General features: G+C 34.4%; 1 protein-coding gene across 5 annotated transcripts in view; it reads left to right on the top strand.

Annotated features, from left to right (window-relative positions):
* The window catches only part of LOC119069418, a 186,683-nt gene that overhangs the window by 4,295 nt on the left and 158,058 nt on the right, over positions 1–24,330 (top strand). For 4 of the 5 annotated variants that reach the window (XM_037173465.1, XM_037173466.1, XM_037173469.1 and 1 more), the window contains exon 2: positions 13,603–13,999. In XM_037173465.1, the coding sequence (XP_037029360.1) occupies positions 13,603–13,999 (397 nt within the window). Of the gene's footprint in view, positions 1–13,251; positions 13,257–13,602; positions 14,000–24,330 lie in introns of those variants that run through there. The other variant, XM_037173467.1, reaches the window with a different exon arrangement.

The following is a 24,330-nucleotide window of genomic DNA, read 5'->3' as shown; positions in this document are numbered from 1 at the left end:
AACCCCATAAAACCCGAAAGTACATAAAACTATCTTTCCACTGACATCCCACACGACCATATACGTTTCGTGTACCTCAAGAAACTCCTGTAAGAACAGTGTAAGTTCTCAGTCTTTTTCGGTTGAAAACTTTAACTGCACATATTTCAGTGTGGATGAATTTTAAACCCAATAAGTCCATATTCGGCTCAATAGTACATGTCATTACCTTTCTAATGGGCTGTTTTCGCACCAGATATGATTTCGAACGGTTCTAATGTTAAAATGACTGCTAAGTTCTCCACCAGGCTTCGCTGAAAAAAATTGGCTTGCTCTCCACTAATTTCAGTGTTATTGTTCATTCCTTATATACAACCAATACAGCTGGTAAATGTTATTTGGACACGTAACACAACCAACGAATTATTATTGTTTGCGATTTCAATTCAGCTCATTCCACATGAAATGCTAATATCACCAAATATAACGTAGTACGTTACATTTGGCATGAATAGGATTGAAAGCTCAAGCAACGATGGAACTTATAATTCGTTGGTTGTGTATTTTTTGTTTGCCACAAGCTGATCTCATTTTTTGTACAACTTCTTGTTAGTTAATCCCGATAATCTTAAGTTGGTACAAATCAACCATTTCAATTCAAAATGTCTGATGCAAACGTTCGTGAAAATCCTTATAAATTATTAATTTTTTACACTTTTGTGTACACACAAAATTCACGTAAACAGAACTAGTTGATGAATGAATGCACCTTTTCCTATGATAACGGAAAATATACTCTCACACTCCTACGACAGTTAAAACATAGCATTGAACAGGTCCACACCCACCTCTATATAATGCACACAATACAGTTTTGAATAGTCGAAAAGTTTCATTCGGAGAAGACATAAATATTCTTATTAGTTGAACAATACACAATGTTGTTAAAAATTCGACACGTTTTTACTATTGACTTTTAACACACAAAATGTATTTAAATGCTTAAAATCAGAAATCAATGAACTGCTACTTTACAAATAAAAATAAATAAATTTTATTGCTGGAGTTCGGTTTAAAATAATGTTACGATAATGACACTGAAATACCATGAAGTTTTGAGCGCTTTCCATGGAATGAACGTTTAATAATTAGTAGATTACGTTGCTTGCTGCGAAAGTAATTCATTACGTACGGTACGAATTATATGATTAAAGCCAACTCACAAGAGAGCGTTTTGAGCAACAAACTTCGGTTACGTGCTTTTCGACAAGCCGAGGTACACAACTACACTCAAACCCGTAATGCCTCAATGGACTTTGATTCGATTTTTTGTATGAAAAAAGGTCTTTTTAAAAATCTTTGTCATTCGCCGACCGAAGGGCTCTTGGTTTCCACCGTTTCCACTCAACAAAAAGTACTTCGTGTGAGAGCCGTGAGAGTGTAAACTGTAAAGTAAACAAAGCCAAAATTAAAAAAATTCAGTAATTAAGTGGAAATCAAGCCTTAGGTATTTCTGCCCGGACTACACTTGTTGAAAAACAGTTACCGAATACACCAGTGAGTTTGCGAGTATCACATGATTATTTCCAAATTAATGAATCATTCTCGGAATCAAGCGAGAAGCATCGTGAATTTTTTTTTGAATTTTGTCGATTTTCTTTCAATTAAGAAAATCAAGAACCTTCGTGAAGTTCGAGTAATTTGCGAAAACTCAGAAAATTTCTCAAATTTTGAGATTTCAAGAAAACTGATAAATTTCAATAGATTTCGACTGTTAGAGACAGTCAAATTTCAGCATGAATCTTCTTCAGCTGTTTTTCTGCTAATCCATACAAACAATCAAAACGGTTCATACGGTTTTATCACGAACACGCGCATGCGTAGCTTCAACCGTATAAACAAGTACAGTGGCTTTTTTAAGTTCTGTCAACGCACTTCAAGCAAAAGTTCTATTAGTGACAGCTGCCAAATAGAGTACTATTTTGTATAAAAAAAATTGTCCGATTTTTTTACAGTGCCAAAATTTGTTCGATACATTGTCCAGTTTCAGTACCGTATATAGTACTCATGCTTGAAGTGCGTTGATTCTGTACATATTTGACATATTTTAGAGTTTTAAAAGTAATCGATGTTTCGAGTCAAAAAAGGGTTCCCAGGTTATGATGATATTTTGGCACAAAATTTGAAAATAAACGAATTCAAATTTTGCGCCAAAATATCTGCGAATCTGACAAATCCAAGGCTTGATTTCCACTTACCAAAAAGTGCTCTGTGTGAGAGACGAAGTAGAATTTTTCAATTTTTGTTTACTTGCTTCCACACAGAGTACTTTTTGTGTTTTTTAAGGTAAATCAGCTGAAAAAAATTCATGCTGAAATTTCACTGCCTCCGACTGTAAATTTAAGAAATATTTTCATGAAAAGTAATGGTCAACTTTGGCATGGAGAATCCCTGTAAAATATTTGGTTGTTTTGAAAGTGCGATAGCGAATCTCCGAATCTTCATTAAAACAAGAAATCAACACGCTTTACAAACACGCTTAATAATTCTTTTTGCTGATCCATCCCATTTTATTATATTATCGTCGAATTTATATATTGTAACTGTAATAAGTATCATTATTGTCAAAAGAACCCTCTTTTCGAAGGGTATAAATAACTTATCCTACCATTCACCCTAATTATCTTTGACTAAATTCGAAAGTTTCTTTCTGTGTCTTTTTTTTCTTCTACACCAAGCCAAGATTTCTTAAAACAAAATCGTATACACTATCAGCCGTTTTGCTGCTTCAAACACTTTTTTTTCCTTCCTTTCTTCTCTCTCTCTCTCTCTGGCTCGATGAATTGGAATAAATTTTTCTTTTAGCTTGTGCTAAACTATACATCAATTTGATTATATATTCCAGTCAGTCGCTTAACTCATTTTCATTTTTCTCTTCGATGGGTAATATCTTGCATCTTTTATCGGTTTTCCATTCTATGCCAAAGCGTTCAAAAGAATTTCAAATAAACACTTTTAAGAAATCATTAATATTTTATATGTTAATACTGTTCCAATTCGTTAGTGCGCGCTACACCATACAGAGACCGGAGAGTTCAATCTAAGTGGTTGGGAATCATGCATTTAAATAAACGTATTTGGAATATGTATATATATAATATAATATATGTATATCAGAATATATGGGTATAATGATAGAATATTTGATAACAAAACCATTTAAATGAGGTTTTACATTTCACACTTTTAGATTGGTATAACAATTCGAGCCCGTACCGCAGACATTTCACCTTTTTTTTCGTTTTTTTTTCGTGTATAATTTGATTGCGCTGACGCCCAATCAATAAAATATTCTTATCTATCGCTCCCCGGACTTGTATTGAACTCAAATATTTACGGACAAGTATTTCTCTTCTGTTCTATATTCAAGACATTCCGGAATATGGCTTGTAGCGAGTTCTTGTACGTATATATGTTCATGCATTTATATAGACTTATATATCGAAAATGTTCTGTATGTAAGTTTTAGTTTTGAAGGGATTTGTGATATCAAATACATTCTCCATCTCCATCCCGTAGCCTTTTCTTTTTTCTCGAAACGGATTAACATTGTACAAACATAAAATTCTACTGGTTTTCTTCTCGCTCTGTACATTTTACGAACAAACATGTAGCTTATACAGCATTTGTAATGTATGCAACTGTATTACTGTGTGTATAGATACTTATATGCAATCCATATAATTTCTACTCAATTTTTTTTTCTTCTTTTTTTATATTTATCTGTGTTTATTGTACTTGAAATATTCTTCTTTCGTACATTATTTAAGAGGTATTATATGTTAGTTTATATGCGACTGGTGTGTCCATTTTATATGCTCCTGTCGGAAGTTGAACTTTTTCGTTTTCCGAATGCCATCAAGAAATGGTATACACAAGTAATATACACGATGTACTTTAGTGCGAGAAATAAACAACAGAAATTAAATTAATGGGCTTGAAGTTATCGTCAATTAATCGAGATTTTTGTCTGGCGGATATAATATACTAATGTACACACACCGACACGACTGTCTAAATAGCTAACTATACGGTCACTCTATTCATTATGACCGTTTTTACTCTATTTTTATGCGTCGTTTTTGATGAGAATGAGCCTATATTTATAAAGACATAAAATGCGGACGCATTAAGAGAAATGGATAACACTTTGTATTATTTAATTGTTTGGATTTACGACGACACGCATTTACAGTAGATTTTACTTCTTTGTTTTTTTAAATAATTCGACTGAATCAGTTTTTATGAAGTAATTAATGAATCGGTTTGTCTCACAAACCTTTAATCAGCTACAATACGGAATGATAACGAGTACAGTAATCGTCATTTAGTAGAAAAATGAATTCAAAATAAATAACCTCGAAAGACTTTGATGACTAAACATTGTCTTACATATTCATTGTAAACGCACCTCAAGATTCCAATTATAACTGGCCATTTAGAGAGTGTCAAAACTTTGCCAACACGAACGACGACTATTTCATCCACACATAACATAACCTAAACGTCAACCAATTTCTTTGTTAATTTTTCGTTCAAATTTTCGTCAACCTGAAAGTTGAGGTTAAGTGGCCTTCTGTGGATGAAATTTGACATTTCGAAATGACCTTGAAACAAACCTATGCGTTGAAATTTATTTTTTAATTCATTGATTCATCCATCGATTCATCGAAAATTCAAATTCTGAAGCGCACTTGCGGCGTGAATTGTTCAAATGTCAAAGTACAAAAACTTTTTTTTGCACCTGTCACGTTAGAAACGACCTCGGTCAACTTAATAAAATAATTTTCTTTTTTTCAAATTTTTAAAAATACAGTCAGCGGCAGGTAAATATCAGCTGATCCACACATGCAATCAAAACTGTTTATACGCTTGATAAAACCATACAAAGCCGTATAAACTGTTTTGATTGTTCATGCTGAAATTTCACCGCCTTTGACAGCATATTTTTTGGGGAAAATTAAGGAAAAGTTTCTGTCAAAATGCATGGAAATGTTGCATTTTGGTCATATTGTATTGTACACCCTGCCACACAAGCCATTAGCCGTAATTCCTTGGCCAATTTTCATAAAAAGAATGTTCTCATATGACACCAATCCTCCACACTTTTCACTTTCTCTTTTAATAACCGATTGGTTGCCAACAAAAACTATCCCAAAATGGCGCATATTTGACACTCTCTTATGACCCACTCGAAAGATGTTTGCTTATCACCGAACTTAAAACCACACAATTTTGATTGAAGATGTGCTCTTTACAGAAATATTTTTCTAAATTGTAGAGAATCCTCTCTATTACAAAATATAATGCGCCGAGAAAACTATTTGGTAGAAACACTCCAATTTCATCTTGTTTACATCTAGCCAATTACAGGTAGTTATATTTCCGTCTAGGTCACTGAATTCTTTGCATGTACATATACATTGTACGCGTACAAGATGCATGTACAATGTGCATGCATATTGTACAAGAGTACATGTACATTGTACAAGAACATGCATGAAAATTTTACTTGAAACCATTTAAACTTGAGTGCTTCAACTGCACAACGCCTAAGTACATAATCATAATCGCATAAAAATTCTTCTGCTCTTTCAGCAGACTGAAAATGTTTTTAAAGAACGAGATTTCTGTTGACGTGAACATTGCAGTCACATTCTTTTAATGTGAACTATGTACTTTATTTACAATAGTTACGAGTATTTTTCTTCTTCTTCGAAACCTCTTGTAACAAGAAATTATAACCGCTAGTAAAACAGAATTGAACCACCACCGGTTTCTTTAATATTTCGTTATCCCATTGCTCAGATTTATTGGATGCAGCTTTAACAGCATGTTTTATAAGTGGCAAATATTTTATGGTTAAATGAAATTACTTGAAACTATTTGTGCCATTTGCGAGATCATTTGGGTTTTATTTATTATTACGGGCCCATTCACAAAGTGCGCAAAATATGACGAATTTTGAATCCCCTCCCCCATTACACGCAAAATGTATAAACAGTTTTTTGAAAATTTATAAAGCTCGCGCTTTTTTCTTACCCCCTTTCTTCCCATTGACGAGCGTGCCGTACTACAATGAACCATATACGTCGCTCCATCTTTATGATTAACTTTTCTCGTACGCGTATAATCATTCATTAAACACATGTATTATGTGCCGAGGAAAGGAAATAGGATTCGCTCGAAGTGAACACAAAGCTTTTCATGCGATACGAAAATCCTAATTTTGTCCACTATGAAGCGTTGTGAAAATGGCGTTTTGTTGTCATTCTGAGAGGCTGCATTTTAGGTGAGAAAATAATTGTTTTCTCCACTAAAATGGCGGATTCAACCATATTGGTGGTGAAAATGACAATTTTCTCACCTAAAATGGCTGAATACCAAAACACACTATTTATCGGACAAAAACACGGACTTTCGCAAAACGCAAGCATGAAAAACGTTGTGTTCACTCCGGGGAGAAATAGGAAATTCCACCTTGACTGTCATTCTTGGTGAAATTTCCTATTTTATCCACTTGGTTAACAAATAACTATTTCACGTGTGCTTGGTGTGATTAACAGTTTTTCTCAACGAAACAAAAGCATTAATATGTTACACAATTTCAAAACAAAGACAAAGATTACATTTCGAGTGAGGAAAAAGTTATCTTCTCCTCTGTCAAAACAAGAGGGTAAAAAATAGACATTTTCTCACTCGAACTGTTATCAGACAAATCGTCAACAATATTTATTTCTGTTACTATGTATACTTCGTAAAGGAAAACGTCATACTACACTTGGGAAATATTTTGATATTTCGTATCACGATGAGTAAAAGTACCTCGGTCTAAAGTATCAAATATCAAATTTCTTACCAAGCATTTTTGCACCGGGAGTCGAACCCGGGACCTCTTGGGTATGAGTCCTATGCTCTACCGATTGAGCTACCTGGACCTATCCTAGGGGAGTTCTTAGTGACCAGAGCGTAGCGAGAGCAACAAGTCACACAAGAAAATACTTTGTTCCGAGGTAAACCCAACGTTTTTCACAACAAAGACGTTTGAAATTTTAGTGGAGGGGAGAAAATAACTATGTTCTCGTCTGTGTTGTGAAAAACATCATTACCATCATTTTCTCGTTACATTTTCAGTAGAGAAAATAAGATTAATCTGTCTGCGCACGTTTTTTTTAAAGTAAATTTATAAAAATTCATTTATTACTGAATTTAGTTCAAATTTTTAAATAAAGTGGATTGAAATTTTGACTGGAACAGTAAGTGAAGAGTCTTTCATTAATTTCATCAAAATATTTTTTTTTAACAAAACTTCTTTACATTCAGATCTGTATACAAAACAGACTTGACACACTTAACAGAACACATAAATTGTGCAGCACATAAAATCTCTTACCTGTAATTTTCGCACTTCTTCAGTTTACACTCATAATAGTCAACACACAAAGAAACATCACAACCATGAGTCCATGAACGACATACATAACTACATAACCATCATAATAATGTGTATACACTACACACAGAAACTCTCCATTGTTGAGAACTCTTTCATTTCTTTTTTTTTAAATGACGTTTAGCGCATTTTAGGCTTACGTTACATACAAAAAACATTTGTTCATAGCAACATTTTATAACTTTTCTAAACAATTTAAAAAAAAAACTTATTTTGTTGCTTCTTTTCATTGTCTTATTTGGCACGGTACATAAATTTGAGTCCATATACTCACACAATAATATTGTTGGCGTGAAATGAGGTGTTAACGCAAAGCCATACTGATGATGATGGCACGGTCGTGTATTGCCTTTATTCTCCTTTCGCAGGTACTTATAACGCTTGATCGGTATTAAAGATGAAAATCTTTACTTTAGGTAGGTAATGAGAAAATACACCAATATTCAAATTGTAGTACGTGAGCAAATTTTTTTGTTGAAAAAAGATTTCAAATTACATTTATCTTAATTCTCAGGAATATTATTTTCATTCGATCGTTCACGTTTAAATTCTCGGGGTCACGGTCATTTCTTGTTATCCTCAGATCATAAGTGAATAAGGTGAATGATGTTTAATGGAAGCGATGTCAAAAATCTTTAGGTTCAATATTACGAAGCGTGTAATGCATTTCTTAAATAATTGTTCATGAATAATTTTTGTTTTGTTGAGGTATTTTACTTCGATCAATCCAGAGGTTTCGAAGTTAGTGCTTACGGTTTTATTCACTCAATTGTTCAGTGTATTTTGCAAGCCTCATGTGAGAAAGTGAGGGATTCTTTTTAAAAACAGCCGATCGTAATCGGATGCATTTTCATGCGGAAGTTGTTACATGTGCCCAGAAGGTATTCGACCCTAGAAGCCGAAAGGACTTTCAAAAAAAAATTGTTCGAAGCTTGCGTGGTTAGTGTGAGGTGATCAAAAACCGAAAACATTCACTTTTTTGCAGAAACTTTTTACAGATACACGAGTAGTACAGGGTCGTGTGGGGTGACATTACAAAGGTAATTGCATAAACTCCCGGGGCAAACTCCCGGGGTTCTGATTAGGTTTAAAATTCATCGACACTGACGTACATGGTGTCGTGTGAGGTGTCATTAAAAAGGTAATTTCGTGTTCTTTCGGGATATGGTCTTATGGGGGCTCGGAAGCATCTACGATGAAGTATGAGCACTTAAACATATCAACTTCTCATATTTCATCGTAGATGCTTCTAAAGCTTCATAAGACCCTATTTTCCCCGGAAGTACATGAAGTTGCCTTTCTAATCACACGACCATGTACGTTTCGTGTACCTCGAGAAATTTCTGTAAGAAAAGTGTTTCAGTCTTTTTTTGGTTGAAAACTTCAACTGCACTACAGTACCATATTCTTTAGTAAAGCATTGCTTTACTGACAAAATAGATAAACGTAGAAAATCTCATCTCTTTTGGGTAACTTTATCTCCCGGTAATCTGCAATGAGTGTCACATCTGTTTTACGAAAGATAAAACTGTTGCAATTGTAGATTACCAGTTGACAAAGTTACCGGAACAGGGCGCTCTTGAGGAATCATAGGTCTTGAGTACCATGTACCGATAACTCTGCCGTAACAAACAGACACACTCAAAGTTTCTATAAAGTAGCGATAGGGTCTATAAAATGCATGCAATTTTGTTCAAATGACGTGCAAGTATGAGCGATTCTAAATATAAATACAAGTGCAGAATATGTCTACCCTGGGAGATCTTTCAAATTATGGCTAGATCAACTAGGGAATTATACGATGATGAATAGAATAATGAAAAATTTCTAAGAAAATTATAAGAACCGATGTTTTAAACCAATTTTTGCTATTCATTGCACATGAGATGTCGAAGCTACTACGTATACATATACATCATAATGATGTCCCCATGTGAGGAAATTGGATTGTGAAAAATTGTCGGTTCTCATGATTCTCTGGCAGTATAGCTAGTACACATGATCTATTATCAACTATACGCGTAATACTCTCTTGTATATTACCACAGACACTCGTTGCACTGTTGAATTTCATTCCGACCATTTTGAATTTCATTCCGCATTCGTGTTTTGTGTAATATACACGAGTGTATAACGCTCACAATATTTACCGGAACCTTAATGTACTATTACTGTATTGGCGCGAACGAGCAACTTATCGACGTAATAATGTAGGTGTATGAACTCTAGGTAAATAATAATGACGTCACACATTCGCACGCTATGGCAGAATTAATGTTCGGTATGATACTCCGAGAAACAGTGTTTAATGTCGATATATTCACGGCAATGCAATAAAAAATGTTATCGCACACGGTGTGTTAGTAGAGTAACGATTTAATAAAATGAACGCCTGCCCCGTTCGCAAGTTGACCATTAGATAGCAGTGTGCCCCCTACGAAAAAGATCCATTACATTAGGAATATTTTCGATTCGTTTTACGTGAATTCCTTTGGGACAGGATGAACTTTTCAATACTAGAACAAAATTACTCGTGTTTAGTTGTGCATGCGAAAAAACATTTGCCTTCCCTTCCACCGTAATTTATGTTCGACGTGCATTAATACGCCCAAGCGCTCGTAATACGCACATGTCTCGTATAAACTACAGAGCATGGTAAGAAAGTTCTTTTTAAACCTTCAATGGGACCCCTCGGGTCATACTGCCACAGGACTCAAGGAAAAACCAGTAAATTTATTTCCCACCTCCAGCCGCGGACGTCGTTTTTGAATGTCTATTAAATAATAAAAGCGGTTAAGCGGTGAAACGCATACGTTTAATAGCGTAGCCCTTACACAATGGACACATGTAAGTAAGCGTTCACATTCATATTACCGTATGCTAATCATTTTCTTTTCACACACAAGTCAAGCGTGAAATAATCGAAACAATTCTCTCTTAAAAAAAACATTTTCTTTTCTTATATATTTCTTTGTCATGGAAGGTGTTCTGTGTTAAGATTCTTTTTTATGATTGTGTGCATTTTCGCACGTGAATAATATTGCGGGCGTTTCCTTTTGAAATCCATTTGAAAAGGTGAAAAATGTTTCACATTTATGAAGAAATTGTGCATTTATTACCATGCTTTTATTATTATTGTGCATATACTGTAAATTGGCTGTTATGCGATGTGATAATGAACAGAGACGACCTTAAATTCACAACAAAGAAAAATCGCTGTATGGAAAGCTGTATGCATTGTATAAACAAGTGTCAATTTGGTATAAATGCAATAACTACGATGAAGGCGTTAAGTGGAAAATTAACGAAGATGCGATATTATTATTGTTCTCCTGGGAAATGACAACGTAATGATAATTATTACTCAGTTAGAGATAATTTTATGGAGAAATTGCTTTCTGATAACAATTGAGTTCTGCGATATTCTGAGCGTAGAATGTATACCTCTTCGCAGACTCTTCATTGATTTTGGTGGACATCACAGTCTTATACTATTTTCTATGAGTTTTTTTTTTAAATAGATTAAGGTTAGCTCACTTAGTATATGTTTATTACGTAGATGGAAGCACAGGTTTTCAGAGGGTATAATGTAAAAATACATGTATGCCAACTTATAAAAATAAAATATCAAAACCCGCCAGTGGCGACTCGCTTGACGAACGAATAATGCGAGAAAGAATTCCCTACTCTTACTCTATTGGATCGCTCGTTATGTGCTTTTTTATGTAGCTGGATTTTAATTTTCTCTATGGTGCACACATTGTAGTGTCAAATATATGCCCAAGGTCTTTAATTTGTGAAGAAGGTGAAGAAATTTAGAGAAATATGTCAGAAACCGATTAATCAAAAGATAGTCCTGGAGGTCGTCAGTTGTTTTGCACCAGTAATCTAAGTAATTTTCTTATATTTAAAAAGCTTGAATTTGCCAGCAATGTACATGTAAAAAACAAAAATCAAAAACCCACTGGGTGGTAATCCATATGTCAAACGTAATATACTTGAACAAATTCCAGTTTTCCGGTTAGTGCGAAATCATTTAACTTTGAATTGCAATTAACAGAACATTTTGAACGGTCTCGAAAGAGTTTTACTGGGACTATTGCTGAGCAGTTTTAACAACATTATGAAGATTTGAAAAAACTTTCATTTGTTCACGTTCAAACACATGTAGAAACCTTTGCTCAGTTTTAACAGCAAAAAAATTGTTAAAGTTCCGAAGATATTGCGTAAAAAGTGAAAGGAAATTACTGTCGACGCCCGTGAAATTTAGACATAAATTTACTTCAACTGTTTTCAAATCTGTTTGTTGTTGTTTTGCTTGGAATTGATCAAAAATGCCAGATTCTTGTTGTTTTCCACTCCACTTGAGTATGGTTTCCAATCAACAAAGCAAAAATTGAAAACAATTAATTTTGTCTCTCACACGAACTGCTTTTTTGGTAAGTAAAGTGGCAATCAAGCATCATACAAACAAACGTGCTTATACGTATATATGCGGAATGCGGATGACATGCACGCGCGTGGTGATGGTAAAACTGTATAAGGACGTATGAGCACGTTTTCTTTGTATTAGTGGACCAGTTGAACAGCTGAAGCAAATTAACGTCGAAATCTGACTGTCGTTGACTGCATTCGTTGCTCACAGAAGCAGTTATCTCAAACAAACAAAAATTATTTCTCAACCTCATTTCTGCGACCAGTCATTGTCGAACACTTACGAAACAATTTCTTATCGGTAGTGGTTGGAATTCTAATAACAATGGTCTATAATATTCGGTCCCATGAGTGTATGAGAAGCTCTACCGGCTTACCTCTACCAATATCCAAAAAAAATATTTTGTTAGACCGTCTACGTTTTACCTTTCAACTCAGCGTCACCTGAAACACACTTACGATAATTCTGATATTCTGGCAGTCTCAGCTTTCCCACGACACCACATTTTCTATAACTCACGTTAACAGTACCGCTGTGTTGCATGGATAAGTGTCATTCTACGACAAAGTTTTGATTTGCCTACTGTTTACCCTGTTACACACGGCAAGCATATGACCAGTATTATTATCGAGTCTATTACTTCCATCGATCAAAGTATTTTTAATCAGTTGATTTCAAATCTTGTACTTCAATTTTTTAACATGCATTTTACTGTATTAGTGACCATATAACCCAGAGCTTGTCATTATTTTTGTCGTCGTTATCGATAACAGATGAATAGCTGTATGTGACAGGTACATCGAAGTGGCATACCGAATATTTTTGAGCTTAAACAGTTTTAAGATATTCTGCTGATTGGAAATGTGGCCAAACATATTCAGACAACATTGTCACATTTTTGGCGGTTGTGGAAATGAAAAAAAACGGTGCATTTTGGAGGCACAGCGTAGAACCATTTTCTTGCTTATGTTTTGAGTTGATTAAAAGTAACTTACAAGAAATTGCCGCGACTACTTGAATGAATGATGTACAAATAAGGCTCCTCCCATCGAAATTTGTCGCACAGATTGATGGCAATGTGATACTAGTAGCGACGAAAGACAAAGTGAGACCTTCTGGACTCTGATAAAATTCTAGTATCGTCGATCTCCAATCATGATGCTTATTGGAAAGCTGATATCTTTCAATTGTGTGGTTGAACGTGAACATTTTATCGGTCGGTATGGGAACGGATAAAGCTTTAACAATGATCTTATCAAGTATCTGCTTAAATAATATTTTATGTGTTTCTGTCTCAAATATTTATTCCCATTATAAAATATAACAAATGTCTGGTGTTGTTGCTTATTTATATTTTCGTCATGACAAAATGATAAATTATTTTCCTCCATACAGACCATTATATGAGAATGATGAGAAAATTTATCACAGCACATGACAGCGATATTATGAATAAATAATAACGAAATTTATAATTCACACATAGAAATGTATACTTTTTATCTTTATACGTTATATTATACGTTTTATTATATGAGTATAACTCTATAAATACACGACCGAATATTGCGCATTGTGTTGTCAAACCAATGCCCCCCCTCACTAAAAAAAACCACACAAATCTATTCTTTTAGGTTATGATTTTAATTTTAATTTATTTGTTTTGTTTTTGCAGAATCGTCATCAAATCCTACCCGTCAGGAATCGGTTGAATACAATGGATTCATTTCATTCACTGTTCGAAGCTCGTCTGTTATTATCCAATGATAATAACCACAACCAGCGAATAACCAAATCATCAAATGATTCGCTTATGAATGACGATGATGACGACGGATACGATGATGGTAGCGGTGATTATGGTATTGGCGGTAGCATAGACAGCATTGTGGATGACAATGGTTGCGGTAGTTGTAATGGTAATAGTCGGTGCCATAAATTCAGTTTTACAACACCATCAAAAAAGTTACGAGCAAAGTGTTCGAAGACAATTTTTTGGCAATTTTTAGTCACAGTGATATATACGCTATTATACTTTTCACCATCAACCTGTTTGGCAGCTCGACAAGAAGGTATGTTAATTGTTTGTTTGTTGTTGTTTTTTTTTTCAATTATTTCGATTGCATAAATTAGATATAAATTTGATACACCTTTCCGAGTTTATGTTGTCTGGTTACGTGATTTATCATGCCAGCAAACGAGAATATAAATGGAAGAATAATGGGTTGTGCAGATTATAGATGTGTACAATTTCACAACGATAAGCCCACTTGCAGCGTATTTTCGTTCAAATGATTTTTCGGGGAAAATTATGTACTGTAATCGGTTTGTAGGCTTTACGCTATACGTGGATGTATAATAAATGGGATGCCTCTGAAACACACCCAACACATGACGAATCACTTCACTTTTGAAACAGAAATGATTTTATTGTTGTTACTGAGACATTTCATTTTTACGGATTGCAATATGGTGGCTGCCGGCCATTTTGTTTTCGGTATTGAAAACAGTACGGTCTTCAATACATCATTTCCATGACCTTGTAAACGTCAGACACAATCCCAGCTGTCAAACATGTCGAAAAATATCGAATGAATTGAACGAACAATTTTCACGTAAAAACCAGTGAACGCACTTCAATTAATTGAGGTTAAGGATTACTTGACGAAAAATTAAGTGGGGTTACGTTGGCGAGTACCGTATAATGAAAATTATCTGTAAGTCCGGCTAGAAACTGCATCACAGTCTGCCCAAGGTTCTCAAAAATGAAATATAAAACATTAAGAAACTCAGCCGGGAGATCACACTTAAGTGACAGGTTCGGCTACCAGTGCTGCTATAGCTAATGAAGGCTTTTGAATACATGGTATTGTATGACTTAGCATTAGGAGACACATGCTTAACGTGTATTCCGAACCACCTTTAGTACGCCTAAACCCACTAAACCGTAGCAGGAGTAGAATACCGGCATCTCCCAACAATGGTTTGACCGGTAAGCCGTGTGACAGCTCTGCACACACAGCTACACCAGATTTGAACCGATTCAGCCCAGCTGTGAATTTGTGTACACGTCTGACAACGAATATTTTTATTCTGCTGCGGTTGAGTTTCGGACCCCCACACTTGCAACTCAATCGAATATTGGAAAGCAAACGAGTTAACCATTACGTCATTGAGTCTAAGAAACTCAATGACATCCTCACAGGCCACACACAGTACTCATTAAATTACCAATTGTTAGATCTCTTAGAGGCACCTAACTGTTGTATAACAATGGAAAATGCAGCATGATTGTCGATCCATCGATGCAAAATTCAGTACTAATCAAAATCGAATGAGTAGTTCCTAAGATACTGTACCTGCTCCGTCAATAGTCATGTTGCTATCGATGTATTTAAACGTGACGTAATTAAAACGGTGTCGGAAGCGTCACATCGAAACCAACAACCTTTCAAAAGAGCATTTAGATATTTGATCGAACAAGTCCTAGTGCTATTCGTCCAGCAACAAATTTCTCGCTGGAAAATTAATTTTCATCAGTTCGTCTCTATTTTGTTTAATACGATTATTCAGACACGCTAATGTGTCACTGAATGCCAAATCAAAGTTTTACTCTTCGACTCTCTTATGTATATATAAATACAAAATCTATTGATTTCGCAATTATTTCCGATGTTATTGTCCCATTATTGTATGTGAAACATATGGCTATCGTCCATGGACGCTATCAAATTTAAAATGCTTTTTGCTCTTTGAAAATGTGTTCAATTTCATGCTTCATTGTTTGATTCGTGGCTATGCTGATCTCATTGTAGTTCCATTAGGTCGATATATATTCACCGAAAAGCAGTCGTGTATAGAGTGTTGAACAGTTTAGGCAAAACGAAATACACGACGGTTTACTAATAGGTAATCTGGTGATGTCAACACCATTGACATTCCGTATATACTCCATTAATTAATAAAATACACCACTGCTGCCGAGTAAAATCAGACGCATTTTGTGGGATATTCCTCTCAATGCTGTCTGCACATAAATTCGAAAATTAAGAGAGAAAAAATTGGATTCGGGAATTAAGGCGTTGGAAGATTAATGGTGTGCGAGAACAGAACTGTGATAAATTGGAACTCACAGAGCCCTTCGAAACATTATTCATTCGTTGATCAATTAATGTTAGGTAAAGCGATAAGTTACTATAGCACTGCAGAGGACGTCACTTTTCCACGAAAAAAGGAGCATTAGCGACGATCACGAGTTGTCATCTCATTTTTCCATATGTTTTTGACAAATCTTTGCTAACGGTGTTGACAGCTTGCACCTAAAGTTTATTTCCCGTGGTTCAGATCGTAGAGCGCTTGCTTCATACGCAAGAGGTCTAGGGTTCGAATCTCGCCTTGTAGATTTTCATGCATTAAAGACTGCTCAAATTAGCGATGCCAGTAAAACAAAGAACTATCCTCTGTGATACATCCTGTTCCCTCGGAGGGAATCCCTCCACGTAAATACATCGTTCATGGAAAGCCGAAGGACGGATGTTTGTAAAATTCGTTGAAAAATGATTTTCAAAAATCCTCTGAGGATTTTCAATAATTTTCTGATCATTTCCTTCACAGTTGTTGCTGGATTCGCATCGACTTTGAGGGATTTTCTTGCAAGGACTTTTTTGGGACAGTATTTCCATTTTTCCATTTTCTTACACATTTTTTCACATTTTCTTTTGCGAAAATGTGGAAAAACTGAAGAAAATTTGTAATTCTATTTTCAAGTCTTGAATCTGCAAGGAGATTTCTGATGAAAGGATTTTCTAATTTTCAAATATTTTCCAAGGATTTTCTTTCGCTGTTGACAGATTTTATCCGCCCCTCGTCATAAGCTCACGGCACTTGATCGATTTTTGGACAGGGAAATAGACTGGAAGAGCTGTACATTAGAGCCGATTTAGCTGGCATGATGTATTGCCGGCCGATGGTGCTGAACAGCTAAACTAAAATTCCGATTGAATTCATATCGCAATTTTGACATTGAAGACCATTCGTCATATATGGGCTTCCCACAAATATCATCAAATCACGAAGCACACAAAATCCTTTGACATAAACCATATAATATCCCTTTTATGCTCCAAATCTAAATAAAAGGAATATTGCATTCTCAACAACAATGAAGAATATTTTTTTTCCCTTGATTTTTGTGCTATGGGAATGATAAGTACATACAAAAGGAAAATAAAACGAAATAGCAAATACAATGTGAATAAGTCTGAAGATGGTTCCAGTCTACCGAACGTTTTCTTCTTCTTCTTTTTCTTCGCTTTTTTTTCCCTGAATTTAATGCTATATTTTGCATAAAAGAGAATAATAAAAATGAGGAATATAATAATGCAAAAAGTTATATGTTCATTTTTAGTTTACGGATAGGTTAGCAGTATATAACTGAAAATATGATTAGGTATTCATGAATATGGATAGTGAATGGATACTCATTCCTTACATAAATATGTATATAAATGTTCATATAATAAAAGATCGTCTCTTTGGTAACATATTTCATCAACGTTGATTCTCAAAATTTAACTTTTAAAATATTAAAATTTTCATATCAACTACTACAACTCCCAACGAGTGCGACCTCTCCTAGTATTACACCAATTTACATAATTAACAAAGTATTTAACTTTCTGAAAACATTTTTTTTTCTCTCTCGTGATAGCGTTTGAAGCGAAAATGTTGTACTTTGAAATTGAGAAAGGATTTATTTGTATTATGAATAAAGTATGGAAAATTTCCATTTGCCGTTGTTTAAAGTAAGTCAGTGGTGGGGACAATAAGAGGGGAATCATTACGAATGGTTAAACACTTCTTAATGTTTACAAATGTCAAAATCAAAATAAAAAAAAAATATATATTGCCATTACCTTAATGTATATACGTTCCCTAACACCGATAACACCGCAAAGTGTTGTGCTTTACAATGCAAAAATTGATATATTTTTTTCGTGTGCGGAAAACTTTAGAGGGAAAATATACCTTCAATATTTTTGCTGATTTATTACGCCCTCACTGAACTAACGACACGCCAAAAATTCATTTTCTTCCATTCTATCGCTGTTTGTGTAATCCACCCTCTATATAGCAGCCTGGACGTTTTGATAAAATATGAGCTTTCATAATCGATATTTATATTCGAGCAAGCTTATAACTTTTTGAATACTTTTTTTCTTCGCTCTCTTCAAAAATATGTCTTTTCTTCTGAAAAAGGTATTTTATGTTTTTGCTGAACATATTTATATACTTACATTACATACCACACAGCATAGATATACAGAAAATGTGGCTCAGTTGCGAAAAAGAACATAGTTTCAACTTTGCCTTCCTTAATACATTTACTTATCGCTGAGGTATATGATTTTGATAAGGTGAACAACTTTCGTGCTGCATTTTCAAAAAGTATACAAACGAGATTTCTTAATCACTTTGAATTTACTTTGCTGCGACTTTACAAAATGTGCGTCTTTAACACCTTGAAAAAGTTATTTATCGAAGATGAAATGAATACCGGACGAGTTTGGCCTCTTGTTGTTTCTTTTCAGTATAGCGGCTGTAAAGTCAGCGATTGGTATTTTCCCTTAAACTTTATGTACCTTCGCATTGTTGATTCGAGAAATTCAAAAATTCGGAGTCGATGCGCTTGACACAGTCCGAAATTAACCTTCTTTGGGCTAATACGGAGAGCGAAGATCAGTTAAATTTAACTGGCCTTGAGGATAATTTCAACAATTTATGAATGGAAAATAGATCGAAATTCAAAGTTAGAATTTTCGAAGTGTGAATTTTGTCTGTCATTTTAACAATGTCCTCGAGGTCAGATAGGTTCAACTGAGCCGAAATATCTACCAGTTAACATTCTATTCTTTCGTATGACAGTTAAATGAACATGCGGAGTCAAATTCACTAAATTACACTACCCGACATTTACGAAAAGTAATTGTTCCGCGAATTTTTTTTGAGCCCCAGAAGGGTAGCGCCAGTATTAATCTTGGCCGTCACAAATCGTAGCAAAAAAAAATCAAGTGTTTTAGTGTGTTAGGACTTGCGTCACGGCCCTTCACTAACGTAGGGCCATTATAGGTGTCAAAATGAAGGACATTATTTAGGAAATAATGCTTTGCCGCGATCGCAAGTAGCTCGAAATTTTGGGCAAATTTTCGAATTTTCAACTCGTCTCGTTTCGTTTCAAAATTGCATTCTTTAATTCATACAGTATTTCGGACAGGATTTCGTACAGTTCATTTTGACACCAATTCGGATTTTCTAGAACGGGCTAGGTATACACAGTTAGCAGTATGGTTTCCATTAAAAAAAAAGTACTCCGTGAGAGAGCGAGCTGTCAAATAAACAAAGCAAAAAATTAAAAAATTCAATTTTTTCTCTCACACGGAGTACTTTTTTAGTACGTGGAAAACAAGCATAAAGTTCGTTTTTACATATTTTTTTAGCATTTTGAAATTCCGGGGATGGTAAAAATATTCAGGGGTTCAAGGGCCGCCCGTGGAAGCTATACACAATTCAGTTAATTCGTAAAAAAAGAAATTGTCATTGGAATCACTTTCGTGTATTTGTTAAAGTAATTTTTTATAATTTAGAACTGAAAGAGTAATGAGAAACAATTTGCAAAATGCCGCATTTAATCTTTATTGATTTATGATGCTTCTGTATCAATACAAACATCAGTCTTAATAGAGCAAAAGGAAAGACAAATTATTTTAAAAACGAAACAACACCCTGAGAGTATGTGGAATAAAAGCAGTGTTTTGTGTTGTACGTATACATAATAAGCATTCTCTATCCGAAGACTGTTGTGAAAATGGATTAAATGTGACAGATGTAAAACTGTTTTTACGGTTAAATTATCTTTCCTTATCTTTCTTTATTTTTCTGATATTTGTATAAGTTTGTCGATTCTGGAGAAGAAAAAAAATACAAGAGAGGGTACGGTGGATGTTTTAATGTTTTCGATTTATCAACTCGAACATAAGTTTAATAATATACGGCAAAAGAGAGATGTGTATTACATTCTACTTAAGGAAATGGGAAAACTGTATAAAAATCTTGTAGATATTCCCAATGGAACAAATGTCAGAAGTGGATGGAATAAATAATATTTCCGTTTTTTTGAGTCAAAGAAAAAAAGTTTTTATTGATTTTTGATAAAAAACGAAGGAATTTCTTTTCATCAAAACTTTGTCTTTAAATGATACATGATTAGCCCTCAACTTTACGGATACATTGAGTATGTATTGATAGTTCATTTGACTCATTTGTCGAAAACGGTTCTACGCTCTGCTTCATCAAAACAGTATCCAATAAAATTCGTGATGTTAGGGCCTTTGAAAGAAAAAAGTCAACGCCCACCTGAGGTCACACCAAGACTACGCGTAGAGCCATACTGGACGTATAGGAAGGCAATCATCGGTGCAAAAGAAGTTTGTATTGTACAACTTGAGACGAACTAGAAAACATTATACCTCACCGCCTTTCATCTTCGATGTTCCATAGAGAAACAGAGCGTGTCAAACTATAGCGAATTATAAGAAAAATAAACTTTAACTCATGTATAGCTCCGTTTTCATTAAACTTTCGATTCATTGACATCGTCGGGCTATTTGAAACGTAGCTAAATCAATGAAATGTCGTTTTTTTTATAATTCGCTAATGTGACATGTCATGACTCTGCGTTAAATTATTCATAACAAATTTTGGTATTAAATACTTGCAATTGCTGAAAATGGTAAGAGTCAATCGTCTGAAGTATTTTCCTTATTGTCGACCAGTAATGGTATATCGACGTGTCTGAGCTGGTACGCGTAGTTGTCGCATCAAATAAATTAAATCGGACACGTTTTTAACGATTAAAATGATGTTTCACAGTGAACATGCAACGGACATGATATTATTCTGTCGTAAGACTCTCTCTCTCTCTTTCTCTCGACCTCTCTCTGACAGTCAGTTGAGAGAAACAATAATTATTTTAATTAAAAACAAATGAATATGTTGCTGGCTGCTACAGCATTATACCATGTAAATCAAAGCTGATTTTACAATGACTCCGAATTACATGGTTTCAATAACAAACGAGGAAACTAATATTCAAAACACGTCGATAATTCTGGTGTGCGGCATGTATGGAGTGTGATTGATATTGTATTATTATACCGAATTTCGACGTGTCGGAAATACTAATTGTCTATGATAATATGAAATTATTCAAAATTTATAACGAAAATTGAATTTTTGGGATTATTTTATGGTTACTTTTATCTAGACAGCCGTGGCAATTAAATATTTTTATAGCGTTGTTTCACTGTCATTTAAGCTACTAATTATGGCACATAAAGGTTGATTTATTGGTGGTTAAATTCGGTGGAGGCTTCTGCTTTTTTATGATAATATCTATTCGGTTGGCTGTGTTGGACTTTGGTATTGGTTTAATGTTGTGTATCCTTTATCATTTCAATCTGAGATTGTTGTTATAGCATAATATCTTAATTAGCCGTTAAATACCGATTCACTCTGTGTGAAAATGTAAATTTATTTCGTCTCGATTGAATTTTTTTGATCAGAGGCGTGATATCATCAATAAATTGTGGATTTTAGCGAGGTTTAGGTAAACTTCAATTGCAAACATTCAAAAGCACGAAACATTTAAAATTTTAGACGACAATCTGGTTAGCAAATTGAGTAGATTTCTCATACTGACCTCTCCGTTTACGTAATATCAGTTTCAGTTTATTAACAAGATGGCCGACAGTCGCCATATTGGATATTAGTAAAAGTTGAAATATGTCGATAAAAAATAAATTTAGAGAGTTGCAGTTAACAGAGAAGTTATTGGTTATGTGCTGGGTGTATTTCAAACAATCAATTTTTGGTCTATAGACATTGTGCTATATGTAGTCATATATTTAGCTGCAAAATGCTTACTTATAGCGAAATTTAACCGTATATAGCCGTCACGTTTATCACAAAGGTAATTTAGGGATAACATAGAAAGACTTTTTTTTGAAAAACAATTCGACCGATCCGCATGAAAATCAAATTTTTACTTCTTCCTACATTTTTCCTCAATTCATGGGATTAATGTGTCGGTTTATTTCAACGATCTTTTTTTACTTAAAAATGTTTATCTTGCAGCGGTTTTGAACTCCCGAACTCAGCTTATTTCGAACCGTTGGCACAAAAGTATTTCTTGACTTTTCAACTGGTTTAATGAAATGGTACTTAAAAGAAGTGCTTGAAAAGTGGAGACAAATGAAATGCCGTATGTTTTTCATATGCCAAACCGATACTGAGGTTTTTTTAAATGTCCGGCGAAGATACAAACCGAAGTCAACAAATTCTGCCTGATTCTGTCGGGTAACTGCCAATTCCGTCCACCCAATAAATACTGCACATCACGTTTAAAATAATCTACAATGAAAAAGTGTCGCATCCGATAATCTCATTTAAATGTCCAATTTTCAATTTATATAACCGTAACTAAATATACTTTGTCCAAATATATCATCTATGCCATAACAATAACAATGTGTCAATATGCAATAATGCATTAATAAATGTGGAATGAGAAATTGTTAAGACTTAATATAGATTTAATTAAGCATGTTGTACCACGGATATTGAAATAATGTTACATTCAAATGCAAATACACATATCTACAACAATTGATATGGAACCCGAGGAAAAGTGTATAAACTGCATGTATACCGTATAGAGTATACCTTATATCATCCATATCCATATACACCATACATCATATTATGTACACACTCTCGAAATAAACAAAAATAATATAATTTGCTCTTTCGGTTCGCGTTCGTTCAAGTGAATATTTCATATAACGTTTTTATTGATTTTGTATATTTCGGATGGTTGGCTGCGGGAAAAACACATACAAAAGTCGAGAAATCCGTAGAGGCAAAGATGAACATTTTCGTTTGTTGCCATGCGTACTAGACCACCATATTGTTGTTGTTGTTCGGGATGTTTATTTGAGTTGTTTCTTTCATACAATATTATATACTTACATATACCATCTATATATACGTACCTCTCTCTCTCTCTCTCTCTCTACATATATATGTATAGAGAGCATTGTATATTATAATATTTATAAACTAATTAGGGAAAAACAAAATTTTCTATATTTGTTATATACAAATTGTTGTTGTTGTTGTTCCAACAATTAATTTATGCAATGAAATGGGAAAGAATATGTACAATAAACGAATTGTATAGAGGTGTGTGGGTGTTAAGCCATGGAACATAAAGATAATCATAAATGAAAATTCAAAGAAATTCGGTTGACTCTCAAGTGAGTGACGAGTACGTCTTTTAATTAAACAAATTTAAATTGAAACGCAAAGGGTAGAGGAATAATAAGTGTTGTGTTCGTCTTCGTGAAATTTATTCAAGTGACTTCGGGTTTTTCGAAACTACACTTCACACGTTCGAGGTATTTAATCATAATTTTGTGCTTACACTTCTTTTGTTGATTGGTAAATTGACTTTTGGTCGATATCAACAGTGCTGATGAAATGGAAAAGACTTCATTCTGTTATGCTAATTTCTTAATTTCTTTCAACAAGCGATAAGTGGTGGGGGTACGTTTACACAAGTCAATTCCCCCCTTCCAATCCAATTGTTATTTTAAATGTGCCGTTTAATGTTATCGACGAAAAATCTGAGTCAGAGATGAAGTGTGACACCATTGTAGATAGTCTTTTTTTGCCGGATTCCTTTTTAATGTTGTTCCCACAATATACATCGCCATGTCATTTGAAGTAATGATGGCATTTGAAAGGTGACCATGGGTCGTTATTGGATTGTTATTTATGTCACTGAGAAGTAATAGATTTGTGCTAAGTGAATGAGTGGAACTTTTTTTTCGAACTGTTAGCAAGCTTGTTCTATTGAGAGGAGAAACCTACGACGTTCTATTCTAATAAATTTCGATTTAATCACGAATATTTCACACGACGTTTATACGTCAGAGGATTATAATGAAACAAAACACGTTTTCCAGTTGTTTTAACTCCGTGTTTGAGCTTTTTCGTCTCCATTTTTCAGCCGTTTTGTCTCAATTTTTCAGCCTTTTGACCTCATCATATCTGTCAAGCAGATAAAAAAGGATTGACTATGATGCCACCGTTTCCTCTTTTGTCTAGAAACATCAAACGGATACCAAACGGCTAGAAAACGGATGCAGAACAGCAGGAAAGTGGAGAAGTTTCTTGATTGTGAGGACGGCCTAATACTTTATGTGCAATCGCCCTTTTCTAACGTGAAACTAATCGAAACAAACCCGTGCGGATCACTTTATTTCTGCTTCAATATTGAGATAAA

The sequence above is a fragment of the Bradysia coprophila genome (genome assembly GCF_014529535.1).
Source record: "Bradysia coprophila strain Holo2 chromosome X unlocalized genomic scaffold, BU_Bcop_v1 contig_35, whole genome shotgun sequence".
Lineage (NCBI taxonomy): Eukaryota > Metazoa > Arthropoda > Insecta > Diptera > Sciaridae > Bradysia > Bradysia coprophila.
Note: the sequence above shows the minus strand (reverse complement) of the source record. Positions and strands in the feature narration are given on the sequence as shown.